The sequence below is a fragment of the Vicia villosa genome, linkage group LG3 (genome assembly GCF_029867415.1).
Source record: "Vicia villosa cultivar HV-30 ecotype Madison, WI linkage group LG3, Vvil1.0, whole genome shotgun sequence".
NCBI classification, from domain to species: domain Eukaryota; kingdom Viridiplantae; phylum Streptophyta; class Magnoliopsida; order Fabales; family Fabaceae; genus Vicia; species Vicia villosa.
This window is the reverse complement of record NC_081182.1, coordinates 81887719-81906391: the sequence shown is the minus strand read 5'-3', so window position 1 is coordinate 81906391 and position 18673 is coordinate 81887719. Positions and strand designations below refer to the sequence as shown.

The 18673-nt window shown below is 29.3% G+C and overlaps 2 protein-coding genes and 1 long non-coding RNA gene across 6 annotated transcripts; 2 read left to right on the top strand and 1 right to left on the bottom strand.

Moving 5' to 3' along the window:
- Positions 1 to 1207: 1207 nt before the first annotated feature.
- LOC131658411 (uncharacterized) lies at positions 1208 to 2155 on the top strand. Its single transcript, XM_058927706.1, has one exon. The coding sequence runs from the start codon at positions 1208 to 1210 to the stop codon at positions 2153 to 2155; it is 948 nt and encodes a 315-aa protein (XP_058783689.1).
- Positions 2156 to 2420: 265 nt separating this feature from the next.
- On the bottom strand, positions 2421 to 14884 carry LOC131662049 (sugar transport protein 5-like). The gene is made up of 4 exons (XM_058931728.1): positions 14552 to 14884; positions 14140 to 14459; positions 3074 to 3694; positions 2421 to 2939 (listed from the first exon to the last, which is right to left on the bottom strand). The coding sequence occupies exons 1-4, from the start codon at positions 14688 to 14690 to the stop codon at positions 2499 to 2501; spliced, it is 1521 nt and encodes a 506-aa protein (XP_058787711.1). The 5' UTR covers positions 14691 to 14884; the 3' UTR covers positions 2421 to 2498.
- LOC131662050 (uncharacterized) lies at positions 5509 to 7799 on the top strand. Of its 4 annotated transcripts, none has more exons than XR_009301374.1 (5): positions 5509 to 5798; positions 5910 to 6028; positions 6345 to 6635; positions 6720 to 7319; positions 7406 to 7799. It is a non-coding gene; the product is annotated as an uncharacterized LOC131662050 (long non-coding RNA). The 4 variants fall into 4 exon arrangements; XR_009301375.1 differs by having other exon boundaries at positions 5509 to 6028; positions 6720 to 6994; positions 7083 to 7319; XR_009301373.1 differs by having other exon boundaries at positions 5511 to 6028; positions 6720 to 6865; positions 7076 to 7319.
- Positions 14885 to 18673: the final 3789 nt, after the last annotated feature.

The following is an 18673-nucleotide window of genomic DNA, read 5'->3' as shown; positions in this document are numbered from 1 at the left end:
TTTTCCTTGCATTTCGGAAGTTCATTTCCGAAGTCAGGGGTATTCTGGGTTTTTCACCAGAGGTGAGCTAGAAGGTTGGGAGGTGGCCAAAGAATTTTCCTAAAAAAATTAAGGAATCAGTATAAATCTTTTTTAAATTAAAGAATTAAATGAACTTTAATGTTAAACCTTATATGGATGAATTTATGGTGTACATATTATGTCTTGCGGTTTTAATTGAGTCATATATTGTAAAAAAAGCAGTAAAGTGTTTGGCAATAATAAATCAAGTAAATAATAAATTAATAAAATAATATAATGAAAAGACGGGGGCATCTATATTAGACAGTTAAATATAAGCACTGAACATTGGTTTTTTTGGGGTGCAAACACGATAATCCAGAGGGTGCAAACATAAATATTAGGGGACAAATTATAAGTACCAATGTAATTTTCAGAAACTCAGGGTATGCAGCTGCACCCCCTCACTTGCACGTGGATCCGCCCTGATGTGAGGGGACTAGATATATTCTTGGTTGATAAAAAGAACTAGTATACATCATTGCATTATTTACTTTCTACATTTTTTCTCCATTTTACATCTCAAATTCATTAAAAGAATTTAGAAAAAATATGATCATAAGAACTTTCGTATAGAAACTCTAAAAATTAGAAAAATCTACCAATTGTCAAAAACCAACCACTATATGATGTCAATTTTTTTATTTTATAATTTTCCTCAAATCTTCACCATTTCTTCTATAATAAACTTGCTAAGATGATTAATTTAGAAAATCTCTCAAACAAATAATTATTCGTGTCTTTTAAAATAACCATTATAGTGCAAAATCAGAATAATTAAAGGTTCCATTTAAAAAAAATAGTTAACAACTTTATTATTATTGATTAATGATATTCATATATTCCATGAGAATTTTTCTTTCAAAATCACAATCACATAAATATTATCACTATTTATGCACTACACAAACAAAGTAAACCTACATTAGTTGGAAAGAGGTTTGTTTGTCTTTAGAGAAAGGTGGGTTTGGTTTGAAGAGCCTTGAAGAATTTAAAGGCTAGATAGAAATGGAGGATTTTGAAAGCTTCTAATTCTTTGTGGTATCGGATTTTAAAGGCTAGATATGTGGATGTTAAAGTGAAGGCTTTGGTTGGAGATTTGAATCACAATTCTCGAGCTAAAAGATCCGTGTGGTGGTCGGATATTATGTCCTTAGGAAATCATCTTCCGGAAGATTTTTTCGCTAACAATATTAAGTTAGAAGTGGGGTGTGGGCACTCGATTCCTTTTTGGCACGCCGCTTGGCTAGACGTAGGAATTCTTAAACATGTCTTTCCGGCTTTGTTTCATGCTTCTCTTTTGCAGGACGTTGCTATTTCCGGTATGGGCGGATGGGTTCTAGGCGAATGGAAGTGGGGTGATTTAGGAGTGCATACCGGGGCTGTTTCGGAAGAGACAGCAGCGCTGCTCATCCTCTTACCACTGCTGCCAGCAGCGCTTCCCATTGGCACAGGGCCGGATTCGCCTAAGTGGCTTCCGGCGGAAGACGGTACCTTCTCAGTTTCTTCTTGTTTTCGCGATATTTGCAAGATAGCTTGTCCGTTTGGCCCAGTAAACCGTTACGATTTCATTTATTCCAATATTTGGAAGGTGGAGGTTCCCCTTAAAGTTAAAGCCTTTGCGTGGAGATGTTTCAAGAATAAGATTCCGACAAGAAATTTGCTTTTGAATCGTGGTGTTCCTTTAGCTTCTTCGAACCTAGTTTGTGTGTTTTGTGAAGAAACTAACGAAAGTCCTAAGCATTTGTTGTTGGATTGTAGGATGGCCGAAGCGGTTTGGCAAAATATGGCGCTATGGTTAGGAATGAATTACGAAAAACCGGTTGAATTTATGGAGAGTTTTTGGGTTTGGAGTAGTTTTTGCCATAAACAAAAGGTAAGGAGAGGTAAAGAGGGAAGCATTTGGTTGGCTATTGGTTGGAGTCTTTGGCTTAATAGGAATGATATCATCTTCAAATATTCCTCTTGCAATTTAAATGATTTGGTTTGGTCTTGCAAATTGCTTGTGTGGAGATGGTCCCTTGTTGGGAAAATTAATCATCCCAATTGTAACTTCCATGAGTTTTGCAACAACCCATTGTATTACTTAAGTTAGTTTCAATTTGGTGATTAATTTTTTTTCTGTTTTCGGCGTTTTATCGCCTTTTGTAACCGTGTTTGTAGAACTTTCATTGTTAATATATATAACTTGCTTAAAAAGAAAAAATAATCCTACATTCTTTTTCGGACCATCAAACACTTTCAATTTATTGATTAGTTTATATAAAGTCAATACCAATTCACTTAACAATATGATACATATACATTGACTATAAACAAACAAAAAAAAACCTACTATATCACTAACAACTAGTAACAAATACTGTTTCAAAATGAATTCCCGTTTCACATGTGCAAGATTAAACATCAATATCTTTCCATCATTTTCTATACAAACTTCATGGGTGATTTTCTTGGCCATCTTCTCTTTTAACAAACCGAGACCAAAACCAGTGTTTACCCCATATAGTATACATTGACTCCAAAGGAATTCCTTTAGTCTCAGGCAAGAAGAAGATAATAAATAGAGTCATCACAACAACCCAACCCCCATAAAACAAAAAAGCTGCAAATTTAAAGTGACATAACATGCTCAAGAATGTTTGCGATAACACAAATACTATTATGAATTGCACAGCCACAGCTATGCTTTGTCCAGTGCTTCTTATATTTAAAGGAAAAATTTCACTTGGAATTAACCATGTTAAAGGACCCCATGACCAACCAAAACCAGCAGCATAGAAACACAATAGCACCAATACCAATATTGAGTTTCCCTTTGATATGACCTTTGTACCATGAACACCAGTCACCACTGCCAGCACAATTGACACCGCCATCTTCACAAAATGTTCATACAAATTACTTAATTAGTATCTATACATAAAAATATATAAATGAATGTAGTTATGCAGAGACATCAGATGCAATGCAGACAAAAAAAATACCACCAATTATGAATATATTTACTTACCAAGCAGACAAACATCATAATCCCACCGGTTATGAACAAGAATCTTCTACCGAATCGATCAACAACACCAGTAGACACAAGGATAGAAGCGAGATTAACAACACCGAGTATAATAGCAGAAAGCAAAGCAGCATCGTGTCCCAACCCAACGGACTGAAAGAGGTTAGGTGCATAGAAAGCAACAATGTTAATCCCGGTAAGCTGTTGAAAAAACGGGATTGCGAACGCCATGACCAAATGTGGTCGATACTCTCTTTTCAATATGGTTTTAAATGACCAAAATTTTGCGATCTCGTTCCACTTAATAAGTTCGTCTAACTCGGGTTCGATATCGACGGAGGAACCTCTGATTTTTTGTAAGGATTTTCTGGCTTGGTCGATTTTGCCGCGCTCGACCAAGCTGCTGGGTGTGTCTGTTATTAGAAAGGCGCCGATTGTCATGACGGCGGCAGGGACGACGGCGAGGCCGAGAGATAGTCTCCATCCCCATGTGTGTTTGGCGGTGGCAAAGTTGATGCAGCCGGCGGCGACGACGCCTACTCCTAAGAAGAATTGAAAGCCTGTGCTGAAAGCGCCTCGCCATTTTGGAGGAGCGATTTCTGATAGGTACAGTGGTGCAGCCTTTTTCAAATGAAACATGTCATTTTAAGATGAATAATAATAATAATAATAATAATAATAATAATAATAATAATAATAATAATAATAATAATAATAATAATAATAATAATAATAATAATAATAATAATAATAATAATAATAATAATAATAATAATAATAATAATAATAATAATAATAATAATAATAATAATAATAATAATAATAATAATAATAATAATAATAATAATAATAATAAGAAAAAAAAGGAAATGCACTGACAGTGTAAAGTATTTTTACACTGTCAACCAATGAGAGACATGCATCAGAATAAAACCCATTTTTAATTTTAAAAAACTGTAATTACATGGCAAATTAAAGCATTTTGATTGGTTGTATGTGTAAAACTGATTTACACTGACAGTGCACTATCTTTAAACTCTAATAATAATAATAATAATAATAATAATAATAATAATAATAATAATAATAATAATAATAATAATAATAATAATAATAATAATAATAATAATAATAATAATAATAATAATAATAATAATAATAATAATAATAATAATAATAATAATAATAATAATAATAATAATAATAATAATAATAATAATAATAATAATAATAATAATAATAATAATAATAATAATAATAATAATAATAATAATAATAATAATAATAATAATAATAATAATAATAATAATAATAATAATAATAATAATAATAATAATAATAATAATAATAATAATAATAATAATAATAATAATAATAATAATAATAATAATAATAATAATAATAATAATAATAATAATAATAATAATAATAATAATAATAATAATAATAATAATAATAAGAGAAAAGGGGTGATGCACTGACGGTGTAAAATATTTTTACACTGTCAACCAATCACCAGCCATGTATCCAATTAAATCATTTTTTTATTTAAAAAAAACTTAATAACATGGCACATTTATGATTTTCTATTGGATGGTAAAACTATTTTACACTGTCAGTGCACTATCTTTTAACTCTAATAATAATAATAATAATAATAATAATAATAATAATAATAATAATAATAATAATAATAATAATAATAAAAATAATACTAAAAATAAAAATAATAATAATAGTAGTAGTAATAATAATAATAATAATAATAATAATAATAATAATAATCCTAATAATAATAATAATAATAATAATAATAATAATAATAATAATAATAATAATAATAATAATATAATTGAAAAACTTTAAGAAATATTGACAAGTTTTCAAAATTATTAATTGATGAATTTTTTTATTTATGTTAACTAGAAAATTACCTAAAAACTAGAAACTCACCTAAATCTATTATTAATATATAAAAGCAAAAGTACCTGGAAATTACACTATAAGCCCTCTGATAAAATTACTAAAACTTTTCTTATTCCATGGGTAAAAAAGACTTTTAGCAAAATAACTCAATATTATTTATTTGACATTTATTACTGGTGATGTGGCACAACCCTAATTTTTGTTGATTTTTACATTATTTTAATTCTATAAATGTTCCAATAAACCCTGATTATATATTACACGTTAAATAATTATACAACATTAATGCTGGCGGTAGAATATGAGCAGTCGGTCAAATTTGGATGCATTCTCAAACCTTTCACGTTTGCCAAACCAAAGCGTCCTTTCCCAAGACCAAAATCATTCCCAAAAGCAAAATCATTGATTTTCTGTTGAGTAACTCTATTTTATTACACCCAACTATTTGTTGTATTTTATATTTTTTTAATTGCATAATAATTAATAAACCTAATCATTCCAAGCATTTATATAATACACAAAGTTGCATTTGGGAATGAAAAAGCACAAAGTTGCATTTGGGAATGAAAAAGCCAGCCGAAATTCTTTGAACTTCACGCACACGATAATCCACACAATTTCTTATTTCAATACCATTATTGCAGATTTTCGTTTTCTATGCTTGGTATCTACCATAAAAATCCTAACAATTAAAACTTCTCATCTTGAAGCTATGCCAATGAAAATCACAATTTCTCATCTTCAAGCTTCAATTTCTCCATCTCAAGACAAAACCTTCGTATTGCTACTGTTGGCTAATGTCGTCTTTGTCTCCATCACCTCTGTCTCTAACTTCTGTTTCATACTGTGTACCTTCATCTCCATTTGATTCATCTTTGCTAATTAACTGATATCACTACTATTCTTGCAGTGTTTGAAGCTGAAACATGTCTCGATAACACTGAACGTATTCATTATTTGTGTTCGCAAGTTCCGATTGAGTTCACCGATTACTAAAAATCCAAGTAACTGCTTTTTGTTCTTCATCAGGTATGCATTTTGGAAACCCTATGTTTATAAACTTTATTGAAACTTCAATTTAGTTGAATCTGCATCTGAATTTGCAAATACTATTTACTTGAAATATGAACCTAAGGCGGAAGAGTGAATCGTGTCGGCGCGGCAGAAGTTGAATCAGCTTCTATTTATTTTCAATTCTTGGTCATCAATGAGCTTTTTTGATATATTTTTGTTATTCTTTGATGTATCTTTCTTCCTACCGTTCCTTCTCTCACTCTTATTTTTGTTCAATTTTTTATGTTTATTCCTCTAATTCTTGGTCTGCAATTTATTTTTTTGTTCACAGTTCTATTTGATTTTGTTTAACTTGGAGGCTATACAATGAGAAGTTACACGGTTAGACATATTGCATTAGATCTTCAATCCAACCTGCTATCAAATCGCTCTGGCTATTAGAGTTATTAGAGTGGAGGAGAAGACCTTGAAAAGGGTGGTATTAGAGTTATCCAGATTGATGAGGCTTCCTTGAGAGAGGTGCTTCCATTGAGGAAGTCAGAACATGCTCACTACTTGGACTGGGATATCCATTCCTTCAGGATCACCATTCCCCAATGTTGGTGTTCAGTATTCCACTCATGTATGTTTACCTTTCCAGTATTATATTCCCATTTTTCCACTGTCTATTTTCATACATTGTTATAATAAGCGTTCATGTTTACAGATCCACACTCACATGTACTACTCATACTTCAACGACATCATTCACTCCATCATTGATATGAATCACCATTGAGAACTCATATTCTTACGACAAGCTTTTGTCAATCTTCTGTGAAGGAGTTGTATATGGTGTTGGAATTGGACCTGGTATGTATGACATCCACTTTCTAAGAGTACCACATACTGTATAGATTGTTGACAGGATTAATATTAATAAGATGCTTTATGTGCTTGAGAAGAACATTTTGATCCAGGCTATTGTTCCAATGAAGTAGTGTGAGTATGGATAGCAATAGTTGTGAACTTATGTATAGATAGGACCAAAACTTAACTCACTTGAAAAGGTTTTTTTTATAGTTTGCAGTTATTGTGAGAAGATTAGGAAAACTGCTAATAAAATCAGTGGGAAGGAGAAGATTAGATAGATTGGAACCTGCAGTAGAAGTTCCATTGCTTTGATGTCACTGTTCGGGAACTTCGAAGACTTGAAGAAGGATTGCCCATTTATACTTATTGGCAGAAATAAACAGTTATCCATTACACTCTGAAGAAGGATTGCCCATTTATACTTATTGGCAGGCTATTGTTCCAATGAAGTAGTGTGAGTATGGATAGCAATAGTTGTGAACGTTGTATAGATAGGACCAAAACTTAACTCACTTGAAAAGATTTTTTTATTGTTTGCAGTTATTGTGAGAAGATTAGGAAAACTGCTAATAAAATCAGTGGGAAAGAGAAGATTAGATAGATTGGAACCTGCAGTAGAAGTTCCATTGCTTTGATGTCACTGTTCGGGAACTTCGAAGACTTGAAGAAGGATTGCCCATTTATACTTATTGGCGGAAATAAACAGTTATCCATTACACTCTGGAATACAGTTCGGTTCTGACTATATTGCTTTGAGAGCCTCATATACCAGTCATTTTTTCTTAGTATGAGGCTTGAAATTGTTAATTGCTTCTATATTCTTCGCACAATTTATATTGCATATGTTGGACCTGTTTGTTTTGCATTATTGTTATTGGCTTTTCACCTTTGTAGGTGAGACTATACAACTTATTTGAGTTTGTTGTAGATTAAATATGGTTCAAAAGATGTGTGACGTTTAGAGACACACATAATCTATTTAAATTTAAATAAATAATAGTAGATTCTTTTTTAAATTGAATAATTAAAAGGTATAAAATGATTCAGTTTTTTGGAAAATTGATTTTTTTTTTAGGAAAATTAAAAGACATTAGGTGTGTCATTAAAGTTGCACATTCAAAAGATATAAAATGCTTTAATTTCCATTGATAGTAGATTTGATTCAATAAAAAAATTAATTATGTGATGAAACGTATCCGTTCCAAATAAATTAATCATATTTTTTTGATTTTATATTATAATTAATTATTATTTGTTAAATTAAAATAAGTTACTATATCTTTTAATAATGATATACGGGTTTCTCTGTAAAGTTATTATATTTTAAAAATTATAATAATTTCAATAAGTAAAATTTAAATAGATAACAATTATTTAATAAATAGAACAAAATTTAAAAATTGAAACGTTCATGACATTATTAGCATTATTGTAATAAAATAATATAAAATAAATTATATTAAATTTAAATAAACAATAATTATCCAATAAATTATAATTCCAAAAATATGAACTGTTTTAATTTTGAAAATCGAAATGTTTAATCATTATTATGACACAAATCAGACTTTATGATATTTTATTATTATTATTGAATTTGAAATGTTCAATCACTTTATGTCTCTTGATTATATTGTAAAATAAATTAATATTAGGATGGTATGTCAACTCTTTATTGGTTGTTTTTGATTTTGTTATATATTATTGTTATTATTTGTATTATTATTTTTATTATATTTTGTATTGAAAGAAGCATCTACTATTAATACCTAACCATATATAAACCCTAAACTATAGCTTTTAAATGCCTATGTGGTTAACGTTATTTGATTGTCTTGGTTAACGTTATAAAATAGAAGATGTAAAGTGTAATAGTCAATTTTCTTGGTTAACGTTATAAAATAGAAGATGTAAAGTGTAATAGTCAATTTTCAATAAAATAAAGTGTAACTTTTTATTTAGATTATATACGTTATTTGATTGTCTTGGTTAACGTTATAAAATAGAAGATGTAAAGTGTAATAGTCAATTTTCAATAGAATAAAGTGTAATTTTTTATTTAGATTATATGTCACTCTCTATTTGTCAAAAAAAAATATTACCCTCTAAATTATATGTCACTCTCTATTTGTCAAAAAAAATATTACCCTCTATATGCCAATTTTACCTAGAAAACATAATTATCAGATTTTTTTTTTTAATATTGTTATAATTATAGGAAGAAATAATTAAAAGTCAGTTTTTAATTACTAATGCCATAACTATATTGGACTATGGGTAATGATAGTACTTTAGATTAAAAGTCATGTTTTTAATTTTTCATGTAAAATCAATTTTTCGTTGCTCAATGCAATTAATTTGAAAGGTCAGATGAAAAGTTTCTTAATGCAGATACGACAACTCAAATTTTTTAGTTTTTCATTCAAAAGGTAGACTTTTTTAAATCTTAAATTCAATTAAATGATAATTATAATATTAAATGAAATTATTATTATTGAATTGAAAACTAAATAATTTCTCATAATTATTAATTTAAAATTTATTTATAATATAACTAATTTGTTTATACTACTATTTTGTTATTTTATTTAATTTTTTTATTAACATTAAAAGTTCTAACTTTAAATAAAATATATTTTGTAATCATTTAGATTATTAGAAAAGGTTAATAAAAACAAATCTAAATCAATAGAGATAAAATTTATAACTTTTTACTACAACTTATAACTTTTTTTATTCCAAAGTTAAATATTTAGTTTTCCATTATAAAAATATAAGAATAAAATTATTTTGTAATTATTTAGATCCTTATTTGAGATAAAATTTATTTTTAAATTATTTAGACTTTTAAAGAAAGGTTAATAAAACAAAATAAATTTAATTGAGATTTTGTAATTTTTGTAAACTTATGAAATAACTAAAACTTCTCAAAAAAATTCAAATTAACTTCATCATTTAATCGTGTTAAAAATATGTTAATGGGTAGTCATGAAAATTCAATGATAAATGGTAATCACAAAAAATAATGATAAATGATAAAAATTTATTAATATAGTCAATATTATAAATTGAACAAACTACGATCGTTTTTGCATTTTAAATTTGAGATTTTATATTTATTACACTATCCAATGAAGACTCCTTAATCTGACTATTTTAGATATATAAGAAAATATATATATTATTTACCATACATAGGTTTTAAATTTCTATTTTTTTTTTTATAATTGTAATATTCAAGATCTAATTACTCTATTAACATATTCATATTTTTATTATTTATTTAATTTTTAAATATTTTAAGTATACATTAAACGTAGAAACTTTTAATATTTGACGGGAGATGTCATACATTTTAGGTTTGAAAAAAATGAGCTAATATCTCAAATAGATTTAATAAATTTTATTCTCTAACTATATTTAATTTCTTAATTACAAATATATTTTTTTAACTTATAAAATTATATATTTTTTATATTATAATAATATACGTAGAAACTCTTAAGCATTTAATTGGAGTTGTTATACATTTTACGTTCGGGAAAATGGGCTAATATCTCAAATAGGTTTAATGAATTTTTAGAATTAACTCATTTGGATTCAACTGGGGTTTCTTAACTCATCTGAATTGACGGGTAGATGTGAACGTATCTATGAGATACCAGTGACTGACGTTTCTTGACTCATCTGAATTGACGGGTAGATGTGAACACATCTATGAGATACCAGTGATTGAAGGATCATTTTAATGTCTATCTTTTAACTATTTCTTTTGTTACTGTTTTATATATATTGAAGTTATAAAATTAATTGACGGGTAGATGTGAATGTATCTATGAGATATCATTTATTGATTGAAATTACGTGAATATTTATGAACTGTTATATTATGTTTGATATTCCAAACACATGAATTAAATTTTGATAAATGATTATAATGTATAAATATATTAATGTTATCTAACTGAAAATATCATTGATATGTGTAATATGAATACATATGTTTATTGTTTATATTTAAAGAGCTAAAAAATTTGATGTATTATTAGCTCTTTCATTGGGAATAACATTGACTAAAATTTGTTTGCATTTTGGTTAAATATATATGGTTGATTTATATAGAAGAACTTTACAAGTGATATTTGGATACATGTAATGTGAAACCTCGACCTGACCCGTGCGATAGCACGGGTTTCCTACTAGTTTTCAATGAAAATGGATGAGTTTAATGGGTTGGCATTTATTCTTTTCATCTAAAAAACTAAACTCATCTATATTTTCAATGAAAGTGAATGCATTTAATGAGTTGTCATTTATTTTTCTCATTTGACTTTTCTTTTTGTTAGGTGATAACATAGTTTAATTTTTCTGAGTATTCAATGGGTGACATGATTTATATGATAGTTTTATGGGATGCGTAAATATTAAATTTGTAGATATTATCTATGTGATGATAATATTCTTTTTCAATAATTAATTTATAATATAAATATATATAAAAATAATTATTTAAAATATTATTATTAAATTTCAATCTCTTGTCAATTTAGTGGGACGTAGTCAACTAGGGACAGTCAAGTTCATATTTAGTGGATTCTCACAAAAAAAAACCATAATATATAAGAAAAAACTCGAAAATGATTACATGCATGTGTTTAGAGTAATTATCAACTAAAAAGCCTCAATTTCCGTATACACATTTCTATAATATATATTAATATACAACCTGTCTCTCTATCTCTCTCTCTCTCTCTCTCTCTCTCTCTCTCTCTATATATATATATATATATATATATATATATATATATATATATATATATATATATATATATATATATATAAAAGTTTATTAATCTTTTAAAAAATTAATCACTATTAAACTATTATATATTTTAATATAATATTCAATTTATTTTATAACTCAACAATAAAATCATGAAAAATATATTAAATATTCTTAAAAACTTATATTAATATGAAATTATAACATTGATTAATTTATTTTCATTAATAACGGATATAAATATTTATTATTGCGGGTCCAAATATTAATATCCATACAGGTATGACTTTGACTACTAGAACTTTTTAAAACTTTTGAGTATGGGGAGAGATGTAGGTGTTATAGGACTATGTTCATCACCATAGCAAATACAGTATGGTAATGGTCATAGGGACTCGAATAGAGAGGAAGTAATTTGCAAATGAGAGCTGTTAAATAGAAAGGTTCAAGTCAACATAATCAAATATACAAGAGAATTAAAAAATATTTTTATCAAGAAAAAGATTCATACACCGATAGTGTAAAATTATTTTACACTGTCAACCAATCACAATCTTGTATCAGAATAAATCATACTTTAAATTAAAAATTCTTTTAATGACAAGACACTTTGTTAGTTTTCTATTGGATGATAGTGTAAAATGATTTTACTACATATAAATTAAACTCCTCATATAATTATATTAGTCGTAAAATGTTCTTCAATTAATACAGAGTTTCAAATTTAATAATATATATTATCCTCAAAAACAAATTTTATAAAAATTATTTAAAAGAATACATATTTTCACCCCTGTCATATGGAGTTGGTTTGAAAAATGCCCTGCCAAATAAAAGTTGCAAAAATTCCCCTAACATTTGAAGTTTCTCTCATTTTAAACTTGTAAAAAATTTATTTTTAAAACCAACCTTACTGCTTCAAGCTACTAAAAGTTATGTTCTAAAAAAGAATTATTTATTTTTTATAAGATTAACAAAAAATTAATAAAATAATTTTTGTGTTAAAACTTTGTTTTTATTATCAACTTATAATTATTATTATTATTATTATTATTATTATTATTATTATTATTATTATTATTATTATTATTATTATTATTATTATTATTATTATATATCAGTCTAACTAAACCTAATGTATTTTATAAATTTTAAATATAGCTTATTAAAATAAATAAATTTATTAAATATATACAACGAGTCATAAATAGGTTGGACCACAATCTCAGTCCTTCAACTCATCCATTAACAAGGGTGCGTTTGTTTGACAGATTTAAATTACAATTCCAAGAATCTTATTCTTTGAAATGTTAATGTCAAGAGTTTTATTCCGATCAATTTGTTTGGTAAATAATTAAGGTTCCAAGGAATATTTTTTAATTTTATTTTATTTATAATTTTAAAATTTTAAAATATAAAATAATGTGTTGAAATAATATGAAAGTGGGTAGTTTGAGTTGGTTATTTTTTATTCTCATGAGAGTATATAATTCTTACCCTTTGACATGAAAATAAATTGTTGAAATTTCATGAGGAACTTATATTCATGGGTATCCCATCTATGGATCAAAGTAATAATTATTTCCAACCTCAAATTCTCAAGAAATTTTCTAGCACCGAAACAAACACACTCCAAATATATTGTTTACCAAACACCGAGTCAATTTAATATAAATCATTAAAATATAGCTTAAAAATTAGTAAAAAAAGTATAATAAAATTCATTTATAAAATATAACAATTTACTAAATTTTACAAATTATGACGAAACATTTTATTAAATTGGTTCCACATCAGCCACTAATAAAAAATAGGACAAAACTAAAGTAGATTTTTGTGGTTCTTACTATTTTTCAATAAAAATATGACAAATAACTTAATTATTATTTAGGAGAAATACTTGCATGAATATGAACCTAAACCCAAAATTTTAGGAACAACTAATGAAAAGAGAGAGAATATAAATTTTTTAAAATTTTAATTTAGTTTTTAATTGGCATCATGGGGGTGGTTGAGATAAAAGAGGAGAGAGACAATTTTATTTTTAATTTTTAATTAATAAAAAAATGTGATTGGTTGTGTGTAAGTACAGGTGTTCGGGTTGTGTCTATGTAAGTATTTTCCATTATGTAGTGAGTGAAAACGTGAAAAATTTACATGTGTAAGAGAAAATTATACACTTTTCATATTTTCATTAAAAATAATAAGAACCACACTTAAATAATTGTACCTAAGTTTTATCCTAAAAAATATGTTTACTTTAAGGAAAAATAAAATATTTTATTTCTTAATTTTTGTTTTATTTAACTTAGACATTACAAATTATTTACTAATATTTACTCTCCAATTTAATAATTTTGAGTATTAAAAATTTACATGAAATATTTCATTAAAAAAACAAATTAAAGAATAAATAAACATCAATGAAAAAATATTATATAAACTAATTAATAATTATATCATAACTCAAAAATAAAATCCAGTGACTTACTTGATTAGTGAAACCGACCCCTAATCCAAGAAAAATACGACCCAATATAAGCATAGGAATATTTTCAGAACCTCCGTTAATAGCACCACCGGCAAGAAACACACTACCACCCAATATTATAACGTTTCTCCGGCCAAACATCGTCGTGACTTTGCTAGCCGCAAGCGATGAAACCAATCCAGCTAGATACAGAGAAGACGTAAATAACGTCAACACTTGACTGTCATACACACAATACATGTTCACTTCTGATCCAACTGCCTTTCTCAGAATTTCAGGAAAGAATTTCTGAAGAAACGGCACCATCGTCGTCACGCCTCCTAAATAAATTTCGACAACAATTTCAACAGTTAACGCAATTCATTAGTCATTTACAGAACTAGTTAACGGAAAAAGAAATAATTAAACAAACCTGAAACTCCGATGTCATAACCGAACAGAAGGCCGCCGGAGGCAGCAACTATGCAGGTAATGATGATGGAGAATGTTAACTTGCCACTGATATTGGTGTTGGTAACCGGTTTATCGACGGCGAATCCCCCTCCAGCCATTTTCGAACCTTGTTTTTGGTCAATGGATAAGGTTCTTTTGGCTGGAAAAACTTCTATGTGTGAATGTTAGAGAGTAGGGAGGTTCATAATTAGAAGTGGGGAAACTAATTTATAGGCTAGGCAGTTGCATGCACGTTTATGGTTTATTTTATTTTTTTGTATAAAACTTCTGTCATTCTATATCTTGTTTAATCATGCACACCAACTTGATTAGTTAAGTTTGATTAAGTACTTGCTCGTTAATGTTATGATACATTTTTTATAAGAAAATTGATTGATTATAATCAATGTTTTAAATAACTGTTGCAATCGCTCCAGTCGCGTAAAAAATTTTGTGGTTATAATTAATAAAAATGTTACAATATTGATTATAATTAAATTAAACAAAAATTTTGATTTTGATATAAAATCAGTAAATAACGATAACGATATCAATATTTTTATCAGACACTTTTGTCATGGCCGTTTTCGAGATAACAGTTTTTTTAAGAACTTTGATTATAATACATCAACACAGCACAAGCACATGCACGCAATGCATATGTGATGACAGTTATTTTTTGTGTGTGACAAGATGATGGCAATTGTTTAATTTTTTATTAGTAAATGATTTGTTTGGTAGTAAGTAATTAACACTTCATCATTTGAAAATGTGTGTACACATACACTAATACTAAGACTAATAATCATTAGACCAATTCAATTCTATATAGTACATATAAGAAGTCTTCTATTTTACAGTTTAGCAATGGTTATATATAATTAAACCAGAAATTAGGTGTCAGATCAGATAATTGATGTATTATGAGTTGACTATTAATTAACGGGTTTATTCTAATAAAATAGTTATTAAATTCATAAACCAACTCAACTTAACGTGAGTGGTAAGTTATTGGAATCCCACTTGATTATATATATATTATCATTAAATCAAAAATTCTAAAACTTTTTTCTTATTTTGATAGTGAAATTTATTAAAATTAAAAAGGCTAATTAAGAGTAGTCAAATTTATTACAGAATATGACATGTAGAAGATTGAGAAGTTTAACAAATGAAACGACCCGGCATTATGCATATACACCAATTACGTACAAAGATGATGCTGGTGACATCCGAGAGACAGAATTAACTCCTGCAGCATCAGAAAAGCAAAAATTATAACCGAAAACTTGGAGAGATGCAGTGCTTCTCTATTTAATTAACTACTACGCCCCTTCTTTTTTTAGAACACCATTTTGCAGTTACAAAAGGGGGTTTATAAAAAAGCAACAGAGGAGGTATTGTATTAAACATTTGTATCACTTAGAGTGAGTGATCTATCCTATTCAATGTTTTTAATCTAAAACAAATTTTTGATATTTTTGTTGTTTATAAAAAATAGAATTAAATATGTTTATGGTCTTTTTAAATATCTCAAATTTCGTTTTTAATCTATTAAAATATTTTCTTTTAAGAATAATTTCCCTAAATTTTAACTTTTACTTTTGTTCCCTTCTGTCAAAATCGTCAGTAAAACTGTCGCTAATTCGGTTGTTAAGTAAAAAACCATCATTAAAATTATTGTTAATTTTGTCGCTAAGTTGTAAAAATCATCACTAAATTGCAGAAAGGACTAAAAGTTAAAATTTAAAATTTTAAAAAAATCATTCTTTAAAGAAAATATTTTGAGAGACTAAAAAAAGTTGAAATATTTAAGAGAAACAAAAACATTAACCTTTAACAAATATATGCATTTGTTTATTTGTGGTGAGTCATGGGGTATGGATACAGACAACGAGAATGAATTCAACAAGGATGAGAGAGAAGCTCCAACATCTCTCTTCCTTCTGAACTTTCGTTTAAGCTTTATCTAGGGTTCGCAAGCTTAACCATGATCACAGCAAACATAAAAGCAGGAGAATGGAGGAAGGTGCAACGGAGGAAGACGGGACATGGAGGTCACATCTCTTGGGATGTAGCGGTGGGAGAAGCCAAGAGGGGAGATAGCAGTGTAATATCCACTTTTTTCATCACGGAGTTTGGAGAAGGTTGGAGGGCCCGAGACCTTCTCATTGAGCTGAAGGACTTTGGCGACATTGTGGAGGTTGTTATTCCGGCAAAACGAGATAAGAGAGGTAGGAGATACTGTTTTGCCCGGTTCGCAAATGTTGCTGACGTTCAACTCCTAGCAACCAAGCTTGACAATGTTTTCCTCGACGGAAGAAAGGTGCATGCAAACATTCCGAGATTCGTAAGGCAAGCAATCGTTCCATCAAAGGGAGTTAGACTAGGAGATTCATTCAGGGGAAAAGTTAATGCTAAGGAAGGGACTTCACTTCAAGGAGGCTTTAGAGGTGGCTGGGTTGATAAAAGATCCTTTATGGAGGTAGTATCAAACAGGAATTTCAAAGAAGTTAACAAGGGAGAGGTGACACAGTTTAGAACTCTGAAAATGGCTACAAAAGAAGAAGACCAAATCAGGTATGGGAGAGCTTTCACCGGGGTGTTAAAGGATCCGAATGATGCTTCGGAAATCAAGCGAATATTTCTGGAGGAAGGCATATTCTCTATTAGGGTCTCTGTCCTTGGCCCTTCTCTTTGCTTATTAGAAGATCTCGTGTTTGGGGAGGTGGAATTATTCTTGGCGGAGAGAAGAAGTTGGTGGGAGCGGTGGTTCAGCAAGATTAAACCTTGGGAACCTAAGGATGTGGACATGGAAAGGATGGTGTGGGTGACTGTTTCGGGGATCCCTTGTCACGCCTGGGGATTCAAGTTTTTCAACTTACTGGCTGATTCTCTAGGATCTCTTGTTAAATGCGATATTTCGACTACCAACAAGGTCAGGTTGAGCGAAGCCAGAATTCTTATTAGAACAAATAAACATCTATTAATCAATGAGGAGTTCATGGTTTTGGTGGACGGCATACCATTCAAGATTTTTATGAGGGAAGAGGGACCTTTTAACTTTGTTCCGGAAGGCACGGTCAAGGTTAGTGAAGCAGAGGACTCGGTTTTTTCCTCTTCTCCGGCGGAGGATTTCCAGTCAGGCGAAGAAATCGGAGAAGCCCTTGTTGCATCAAAATCCGTTACGCTAGAAAAAGTGATGAAAGGGACACATGAGGAGTTAGGGGCAGACCTAGGAGCAGGTAGAGCGGAAAGGGTTTGTTTGTCTGAAGAAGTGACCAGTAGGTTTAAGGAGAATTTCGTTCCCCTTTGTAACAAGTCTACAGCAGCAAAGCCAGTTGAAAATCTGAACCACCTAGTTAACGTGCCTGGAGAGTCTCATGCATTAAATGCAGGTAATGATATTAGTTGTGGCATCGGGGACTGTGCAGATGTGCTCAGCACCTCTTGTGTGAAAGAGTCAATTAATAACGAGTTAGTGGGGGCCACGCCTAGCTTTGTGCCATCTGGGTTTGATATTGGGCTGGATGAGCAGCTGGAAAAAGCCACAGGCCCAATATCCTTCGATCTAGCTTGCAAGAAGGCCCAATCCACCAAAGTTTTGAAGGGGAAGAAAAAGAAAAAAATCAGAAAAGAAAAACCTCTGCAGAATCTGGGCGTTGCGGTGAACACCTACTCCGGCTACTTCGCGAGCATCGCACCCAGGAACTCGAAAAGAATGGAGAAGCTCAATTCGACTGTGCTCACTCCGGAGGATGAGGTCGAAGACATATCAAACGGTACGTTTTTTCCTTGCTCATCTCACACTGACTCTGAAGTAAACCGCTGCAACAGTAGATTAAAGAATCAGTCGTATTCGGAGGTGGGTCGGAAAATGTGGAATTCCATCATTAATTTAGGAGTTTCTGGCTTAAAGGACGATCCGGTGGGTATTAAGAGATTGGAAGGGATTGAAAGGAGGGGTTTGGAGGAAGTAATTGAGCGGAGGGCGAATCAAAACAAGGAATCATGAATATTTTATCCTATAATATAAGAGGGGGTGGAGTTGCATCTAAAAGAAGAAGAATTAGTTTTTTCCTAAATTTCAGTAAGGTAGATA